The 9,775-nt window shown below is 46.0% G+C and overlaps 1 protein-coding gene across 1 annotated transcript; it reads left to right on the top strand.

Annotated features, from left to right (window-relative positions):
* Positions 1–4,816: 4,816 nt before the first annotated feature.
* EDB93DRAFT_1107351 (uncharacterized protein) lies at positions 4,817–5,909 on the top strand (the record flags this gene model as incomplete). Its single annotated transcript, XM_041447714.1, has 7 exons — positions 4,817–4,907; positions 5,048–5,080; positions 5,128–5,165; positions 5,217–5,309; positions 5,337–5,549; positions 5,610–5,791; positions 5,840–5,909. 7 exons carry the CDS (start codon positions 4,817–4,819, stop codon positions 5,907–5,909), a joined length of 720 nt encoding a protein of 239 aa, XP_041303493.1.
* Positions 5,910–9,775: the final 3,866 nt, after the last annotated feature.

The raw sequence follows: 9,775 nt of genomic DNA, 5'->3' as shown, positions 1-9,775 counted from the left end.
AACATAGCCCATCTAATGCGTCAGTGGCGGTTTTGATGATAGGATCCGCCGTAGGATCATCTGCCTTCAAGGCTGTTTCTAGTTCGATATCAATAAGTCGAACAAACATGTTATCAGGTAACAGGACAACGTCCTGATTATCCGTTTCAGTGGGGTGGTGATCGGGACGGCGTGATAGAGCGTCTGGGGGCAGCGAGTTTCGTTCCTGCTACGTGATGAAATTCGAGGTCGAATTCATTCAGGGTAAGCTGCCAGCGTGCTTGGCGGCGTGTCAACTGCTGAGCGGATCTGAAGTAGAGGAGGTTCATGTGGTCCGTAAATACGATTACCGGATGCCCGTGTCCTTCAAGATAATGTCTCCATGCTGTCAAAGCACGGATAACGGCCAATAGTTCTCTATCATATATTTGATAGTTCCGCATTCTGCTGCATTGAGGGATGCAGAAAGATAGGCGCAGGGGTGGTAAGCGCCGTTTTCGTCGGTCTGTAGTAGCACTGCTCCAGTTGCTACTAGGGAGGCATCCGTTGCAATAGCGAATTGCTTTGCAGGATCGGGGTTTCTTAAGACAGGTTCCGTCATAAAGCACTTTCTAAGTGCTTGGAAGCTGTTTTCTTCTACTTCAGTCCAGCAGAATGGCTGGGTCTTCTTCGTCAAGGTTGTTCAGGGGTTTCGCGATGTCAGAAAAGTGCGGGATGAAATGCCGATAGAAGTTGCAGAATCCGAGGAAAGATCGTACATCAGTGACAGTCTTCGGTGTCGGCCAATCTGCGATGCCCTTGAGTTTGGTAGGGTCCATTGCGATCTGTCCAGGGTCTGATGATCATTCCAAGGTAGTCGACTTCCTGTACGTCGAATAGGCATTTCTCCGCTTTCAAGAACAATTTCTCTTTTCTGAGGATATCTAATATCCGGCGGGTTCGTTCGTGGTGTTCTTCAAGGTTTTTCGAAAATATCAGGATGTCATCCATGTAGACGATGAGCCATCCTTCGTTCAGTTCCTGCTGGAACGTTTGGTTCATATAGGCCTGGAAAGTACCGGGGGAATTGCAAAGACCAAAGAACATGACATTCGGCTCAAAGAGTCCGAATTCAGTCGTAAATGCCGCCTTCCATCTATCTTCAGGGTGAATCCGAATGTTGTTATATCCAGATCGGACATCCATCTTGGTGAAGTACTTTGCGTCGCGAAGTTTCGCTAAGAGTGGTGGGATAAGGGGAAGGGGGTATGCGTTCTTTATCGTCCATTCGTTAATATACCGGTAGTCTTGACAAGGCCGTAGAGATCCGTCTTTCTTTCCAACGAAGAAGAAGCCGCTTGACTGAGGGGATTTCGAGGGTGAGATGAATTCCTTTTTCACATGTTCGTCAATGAACGCTTTGACCGCGACCCTTTCTTTCTCGGATAAGGGGTAAAGCTTGGAGGATTTGGGAATGTATCCAGGTTTGGTTTCAATCCTGTGGTCAATACCGGGTCTATGAGGTGGCATAGAGTTAAGACCGTCTTTGGCAAAAAGGTCGGCGAAGTCGTGAAGATAAGAAGGGACTAATTCTTCGAATGTCTTCTTCTTCTTCTCAATCTCACCTTCCATGGCTAATTCCTGAGATTTATTGCTGGTCTTCAGGTATTCGGGAAGTGAGGGGGGTTTTGCCATTTTCTTGGTTTCGAATGCCGAGGTACCGTCACGAGTCAGGGGAGTGTCCAAATCCAAATTCTCTATCAGGCAGTACAGCGGTAGGCGTCCTGGAGATATTCAATGAGGAATTCATCGTCGGTGAGGGGAAAGGAGGCCAATTCTTCGACTTTTGGTGCGAAGTTATCCTTTATCCAAGCGTCATACTTCTGATCAAAGTTCGGGATTTCTAATCCCTCATCTTCTTCGTCTGGGTCAGGGTTCAGGTGCGGGATAGGTTCATCTTCATCGGGGATTTCCTCGATGGAGGCACGGAATTCTTCCTTCTTCTGGCGGGTAGGCTCAGAGGAACGGAGATCTTTTCTTGAAGTCATGGGTTCAGGGTTCAGCTGCCTTCTTGGGGGTCGCTGGTTCTTTGATAGGCACCTTCTTGGGGTGCAGATATTCTTGGGGGCCTTCCTGGGGTAAGGCTTCGGTTTGAAGAGCGGTTTGAAACCTGCGTCCTTCCTTTCTTGATCTATCCAGAGTTCTACTTCTCTGGATCTAGGGGTCTCAGTTGAGGGTGAGACAGTTTTCTGCCCAGTTGATGTCTGGGTTCATGGCTTTCAGCCAGGGGAATCCAAGGAGGATGTTGATCCTTGGTTCGAAGCTTGGTCACATTGAATTTTCCATACATGACTCGCTTGTCAATCTTGATGCCGAGTTCGACATATTCTCTAATCTTTCCGCCAGCGGCAAGTCACTACCGTCGGCGGTGACCATAGGTGAAAGGGTTTCGAGAGTTTCTTGGTCCGAATTCCGTGATAGTCGATGAATTCGGTGCTGATGAATGATCCGGCGGCGCCGGAATCGATGACTACGGTGGTTTCGACTGGTTTCGCACGTTTAGTTGGGAGGAGAGTGGCAGGGAACACATAACTCTTCTTTATTACCAACATGATGTACAGTGCGAACTGGAATGGGAGGGACTGGCGTCGATACAGACCTCCATTCTAAAAATCCCCTTTCTTAGTCATCCTACGGGTATCCATAGTTTCATCGTCGGAATTCTTCTTCTTATGCTTGGCCTTCACGAGCCGGTTTCTTCTCTCTTGGGTGATGTTCCCTATCATTGGCTCTGTGGCCAGTCTGATGGCATATGAAGCATTTGCCTGCTCTCATATGTTCGGCTCTTTCTTTCTCTGAGAGGCAGTCGACCTCCATGGAGTCTCTGTCTCCTCGCGGTTGGTACCTTTCAGGTCCGAACCGGTTCTTCTTCTTCTGGTCCTGGTTGTGGTTCTTGGGCCTCAGCGCTATGATCTGCTGATAGGCGTTATCCATCTCTCTGGCCATATTGACCATTCCTTCGAAGTCCTTCGAGACATTGCCTGCTCTGTAGATAGCATTGGCAATTCCGAATTTTAATCCGGCGGTAAAGAAGTGGACTCTAGATCCTTCTTCGGTGAGACTGGTTAACTGGAAGAGATGTCTAATCTCCGCGATGTATTCTTCTAGGGATCCTTCTTGCTTGAAGGTCCTAAGCTTGATCCACGCTTCGGTGGCTGCTTCTCCCGTGGTGAATGCCTTAAGGAAGGCTTTCTTGAAATCTTCCCACGTTCCATACCCAATGGGTTGCTTATTCTTGTCTAGCCTTGTGGCGTCTTGGGCTAGAGTCAGGAAGTCCTCCTTCCAGGTTAATGCCGTCTTTTCATTCATGAAAGAGGTGGCGAAAATGATGCATTTCTTGTCAGTGTCATAAATTTCACTGTTGATGTCGAGGTAGGCGGCGACCGAGAGCAAAAAGCTTTTTGCGTTCTTCTCGTTGCCATCAAAGGTCGGTGGGGTTCCGATCTTGATTTCAATTGGTCTATGCGCGGCTGCGGCTGCTGCTGCTGCTGCTGCGGCGGCACTGGATGAGGCGGATGGTCCCGACATATTTCCAAATGCGGCGGCAAGGATGTTCGCAGTTATCGAATCAATGTTGTCAAAGTACTGTTGGAAAACAGGTACTGGGTGAGGAACTTAATCTTTTGTTACGACTGGGATAGTTCTGCTGTTGCCGGTCAAGATAGACCTGTCGGGCGAACAGTTCGTCGGCCTTCCTAATACAAGGAAGGTTTCTGGTGGTTCCTACTGCACGAGCCGCGGCTTCTATGCAGGATCAGCGGCGAGTGGTTTTAGCACTTCTGCCTAAGCGGTGAGTGGTTTTAGCACTTCTACCGCAATCAAGGGTTTCAGGCTAAGACAGTGAGTGACTGTCTTAGAATCAGAGTTCAGGCTACTAAGGGTGGAGACCTTAGTAGATCAGGTTTCAAGGGGAAAACCCAGTAGATTAAGTTAAGGAATACATCTATGGTACATGAGGTTTATATAGGTAAAAGGAAGCGGCATAGCCGCGGCAAGAACGGTAACAAAGATAGGAAAAGAGTACAACCTATCAAGATAGTAAAGATAGGTGAAACCGCCATGCGGCGCAAGATAGTATCTATGTTACAATCAAGATAGAGGAGAAGTGCGGACAGCCCGCTTGATAAGAGAATAGCCGAGTCTAGGTGAGTCTAGAATCGGTGGCATGGTTACAAGAAAAGGAAAAATGAAATAGGAGTAAATGTTATTGTAACACCAATGGAACAAGGCCAAGAATAATTGACATCTTGGTTATAATGGTCTGTCTGCACATATGCAATGTTGGCAAAATCAAAAAGCACGAGAAAAAGAACAGGGTGACACTATTTTGCACGAGAAATGAGTTAAAGGCATTCCTGCAGCAAGTATTTTTTGCTCACCAACAAATAGCAAAGGGGCTGCCATGATGTGGTCATTTTTGAAAAGCAAACCAAAGCTTCCATACCAATCCCCCCCCCCAGTCACTGGCCTTTGAGTCACCATATACTGGCAGTTCGAACAACTTGTTGCCCATGGTTGCACCAGCAGTTTTCACTGGTTATCTTTCAGACTTATCAGACTCAGGTCTCAAATTTACAGATGATGATGTTGACACCAACCATGATTCTGTCTCATTGCTGCCAACAGCTCAGTCTCCCTTACCAATTCAATGGCAACCATCTTTAAAAAGACAATGATTCGAAGTTCCTGTACATGACGTGCATCAGCAAGCCAAACATAACCGCCAAATAGAGAGGCAGCAAGCTCTCTCAGACATCCCGAATTTCTCGATCTCCTCCAATCTTCTGACACAAAATCAATGAAAGTGGACGAATCAGAAACAAAGCTACTGCAGCTAAAGCACCAAGATCTAAGGAACCATCTGAACCCAAGCCCACTCAACTTGGCTGGTACCCACCATACTGGAAGGCCTTCCTTGAGGATGCCAAAGGAATTTGCCGTACCCAGCATGCAATCGAGAACACATTCCCAACTTTGGCTGATGATCTACCCATCTCCGTCACCAAAGCTCTCACATCATCTCTTGTAGAATGGCTTGAAGGCAGTAAGCAGGTTGAACCAGGTATGTTCTTTTTTTCCTCAAGATGTTTTACTCATGACATCTACTAGGTCTGTGGCCCGATTACAAGCCTGACATGGCGAAACTGGTATGTATGTCAGTTCTCACATGTTCAGATTTTAATGTTTTGTTATCCTAGCTGTACAAAGATTTGTCAACCTGGCGCTCTGATTTGAAGAAAATAGCAGTCGCCATAGCACCCACCATGTATAGCCTCATCCCCCCACCCAAAGTCCCTATGCAAGATCATGTCACATAGGTACAGAATACCACTAAGGAGCTTTTGGATGATTCGCTTTTTCTTTGCAATGGTGTGGATGAACTGGGGAAGACTAATAATGCTGCTCACCCTGCACTCTGGGAGGCTGCCATCAGTTTCTTCTATACCGGATCTTATTGTGTTGCTTGCAGGAGGCCAGAGATTTTCAAGAAGGAGATACCGTTGAACAGTCTAGCTTTGATTTGCACCGCAGTATCTTTTATTCATCTACATTATATGCTATCAACAACTGATTGAAGCTGATTTTTGTAGTACCATTGTGTCCTGGACAGCTTTATCAAGAATGGCAATGGAAAATCATTCCCAAAATATTCTGCTAAAGAATATAGCACTAACTATCAGTCAATGATTGCTCTACTCAAGGATGTCAAGAATGATCCATACCATGGACCTAAATTGATGTGGCAACTTCGCGAGTGGGCCGCAGAAGGATGGTGAGTTTTTATTTAACAAAGTCTTGGACACTCATTGAACTTGTGCAGGACAGAGTCTTGCAAGCTTGACAGGAGGGACACAACAAAGCATAATCATTTGCGAGTCATCTTGGATTAGATTTTGGGTGTTTTACATTTATGTGTTCCTGTCATCGCTTATACTACCGCTTACTACTACATGTTTCCGTTTATCTGTGAAATGAATATATTTTGGTAATTCTGCATATTTTTAGGTTTTTATATTTGCAGTGATTTGCCTATTTTTAAATGTGAGAACAGTGGTATGAGAATGCCTGCTACTGGACAGTAGTATACAATGAGATTTGTGGTGAATTGTGTACAGAAACGAAGTTCTTGTGGTGTCTGTGAATGTCTGTACAAGGATTGACAGAGAAAGGTGTTACTGTAGTAAGCTGTCCAGAAAGGACCAAGCTGTCCGCCTCTCACTCTGTACAGAACTGTACAGAACCCAGTAGTTTACTGATGCATGGCACATGCTACATGGCCAGCCATGGCTCATAGACCATGCTCAGGTAGCACTGACCCTAGAAGGCACTAAAAGGCTCATGCTGTCACGCTCACATGAAACCAAATGTGGTGCTTTCACTGTAGAATTGTTGCTCGAGATTTGGTCAACACTGAACCTCTCCACTCCTCTATACACCACCATCTTCACATGTTTAACAACCTCATTTTTCACCATCACACACACCGGTGAATTCATGATTTTATCCCTCACCATGTTTAATCCAGATGTGCACATCAAAGTCATGGATGTACACCACGATACTGATCACAACAGTTTCACGGTGACCATCTTTTGCCTACCCAGAATGATAACCAAGCCAAACAGGGAAGATGCCTACTGGGCTGCTCAATCCAGGCTCACCAACCCACAAACCACTCTCTCAAACCACTTCACGGTAAATGCACCTTCTGCTTCACATACTCTGTTCAGTTGGAGACATTGCAGCGGTATGAGGGTGTTGACACAGTCTACATTCCTCAAGTGCTTGACAGAGGCTGGAAAGTGTTTAGGCAAAAGTGACCTAAAAGGTCATAGAATCTGGATTGGAGGAATGCTAGAGTACTTGTTGTGTGGTGTGCTGTTCAACAGCATCAAAGCAATGGGATGTTGGAACAGTGATGCATTTGTGCTGTACTTAAGGAAACATGTGTTGATCCTCACTCTATATTTGCAAGATCAACACATCTTGGAACCTTTTATGCACTATGCACTACCTGCATGAGGGTGAAATTTGTACACTCCTTAACTTTGGGGCCAAGCTCACACTCAATGTGTCATTTTCCCTTTGCACCTTATTTCTATTCCAGGGTATTGTGGCTCAGATTGTCCTGCTAGAAGGCACCCAAGAAAATGTTTCAGTATAAAGCCCTGTGGGCTTTTTCCAACATACATATACCATTGTTTCTGTTATCATTTGAATCTGCCTTACTCAAGTCACCCACTTTGCAACTACGGTCTCTGATTACTGACAAATCTGTTTGTGAATTCCATGGTCAATTGTATTCAGTGTGAATGTTTAACAAGCAAGTACAGTATTAACCAGTAGATATACCTAAGTACGAGATGAATGTTATTAGTGCTGGAGTTGTAAAATTGAGGTGGATGTTCCTTTGCTGCAGCTGCAATAGATTTGTATAACCTATTTGCAATTCCCTGAATTGCAGCATGAATAAATGACTCATATTTCGGGTCTGACAAAGCTCTGAGTTTTCCTCGTCTACCGCTGCTAGATTTGCGAATGCGGACCAGCCCATGGCATGGCACAGCGCTGCACCAGGCACTTCCAAAGTGGGTGTGTGCAATTTGAAACTCCGTCACGGCATGTATCGGCAGGTGACATTTCTGCATGACTTCAGCACTTTCGACTATCTCACTCAATTCTGCTTTAATCGTGGTCGCTCAACCTCTTAATGAGTTGTATTAGAGAGAGAATGATACCTATGTTGAGAATTCTGTATTTAAGTAGCTAGAAATACAAATTTTGTGAAAATGCCGACTTCTGTGAGGTGCCGATTGCAGTAGGGCTAAGAGCCCTAGGATTCGAGTGGGCCTATCTGTAGTTATGAGGAAGAGATTTATCGATGTTGCCAGCAGGCTTTGACGTAACGGCGGTAAATACGCTCCTGCAGATTCTACCAAATTTACACCATTTGACAGCAATAACAATTCTGCCAAATCGATCAGGATTGTGCCGATAATAATATGCAGGGTATAAAAGCTGGTCGTCGACCTACAGTTTTTCCCCATCCTCAGAGATATCATTCGAGAACCCCTTCAGAAGATTCCATATCACCTCGTGAAGAATGCATTTATCCATCTTCGCTGTTGTTATTATTGCTTTGACAGCATCCATGTTGGTGAGTGCATGCGCGGACAAAGGACAGTCTTGCGCAACAAGTCACGACTGCTGTGATGATAACATGCATTGTAGAAGCAATGACTTGAGTGTAAGCAGGTTGCTGTGTAACCATGATTCAACTATGACTCACCTGCACGCCTTAGGGTCATGGAAATAAGTCGTGCTACACATGGTGAAGATCGAGCCGACAGCCCAAACAGTGTCGCGACAGTAAGTCATGCTTCTGCTTTCGTTCTGGTATCCTAGCTGATGGGTGCAATACCCAGTTCGGAGCCAACCGATACAGTTGTTTCTGTACGAATGTTCATACTGCTCGACAATGTGAATGTTTGAATTTATCTGAAAATGATCAACCGTGTCTAGTCTTGCTCGTGGTCAACTAAGCTTGAGTTGGAGGCACTGTCGAAGCGCGATCATTGCTGTTGGTGATTAAAATTGGGAGGCTATACGAAGATGAGACGCACTGCGCAGGTTGAATTTGTTCGTCTAACGTTGACCTCGAAGTTTAGCTCATGGATCTCTCCCTTGATGAAACCAACGAGACGCCGATCTGGGGTGCACGCGCTCTCGATCTCACAGCACATGCAGCAGCCGTCTGGGCCACCTCAATGGACATGTGGGCGCTTGAGTCAGAGGATCCTGATATCACCGTTGCGCTTCATCTCCCGGCTTCAGGGCAAGGACAAGGGAACGTACCGCCCAGAACACGTCTCGCGCTCCTGAAGGCCCCGTCGCTCGTGTTAAAGCCCCAGCGTGAGAGAGGTGAAAAAAGGGCTACCGCGAAGCCATTCCTGCGTTCCTAGATGCTCTGCCCGCTGAAGAACACAAAGCCTAGATCGCAATGAAGATGATCGAGACGCCATACGGGGTAAGCGGTTATCTCGTATGCGCATCTCCCTCGAGTTCGGCTACAGACAACGGGAGCATAGAGAAGAAAGTTGTGGGCTAGGTATCTTTGGGACCTGGGTATGCATTGTTTGGAGAGGGAGAGGTAATAGAGAGGAACTTGGTGGGATGGCTTGTTAGGACCAAGGGTACTAGTACAGAGTAACGAGGGTGGGGCTGCAGCTGTATTTTCAGTGTTGGATAGTGTGGTTCTTGTTTGATGCATTCAGTTATTGGATAGAAGACTTGTAAGTTTAGAGTTAGAGGCAATAAATTGTCGCTGGAAAACAGTGACTCGACCTACTACACGAAAGGATCAGCCTAAGGACGCAATGCTCAGTTGTTGATTCACCTATATTAGCATGCATCCGCTCTCAGTTCATATCCTACAGTCGAGTCCTGAACGCGCTTTGCAAACTACCAAGGTCGGCAACACAATTATTGCACGACTTTCAATGAAAATGTTGACCATGCTTCGGGGTTTGACGCACGTGTGGATCTCGAAGAGGTAAAAGCAAGACTTTGAGGAGACATCAACGAGACCGGCAGTGGTAATTTACTGATGGGCTAATTGACCACACATAATAATAATGCAAAATGACACGGCACAATATAGTTTGAATAAGTATACTACTCTCGGAGGGGCTGATCCAACGAGCGATGTCTGAAAACGGGGATCTCAACAAGAAATTTTGACTGGTCTTGGAAAAGC

Source organism: Suillus bovinus, assembly GCF_016758785.1.
Source record: "Suillus bovinus strain UH-Sbo-P2 chromosome Unknown EDB93scaffold_75, whole genome shotgun sequence".
Lineage (NCBI taxonomy): Eukaryota > Fungi > Basidiomycota > Agaricomycetes > Boletales > Suillaceae > Suillus > Suillus bovinus.
Note: the sequence above shows the minus strand (reverse complement) of the source record. Positions and strands in the feature narration are given on the sequence as shown.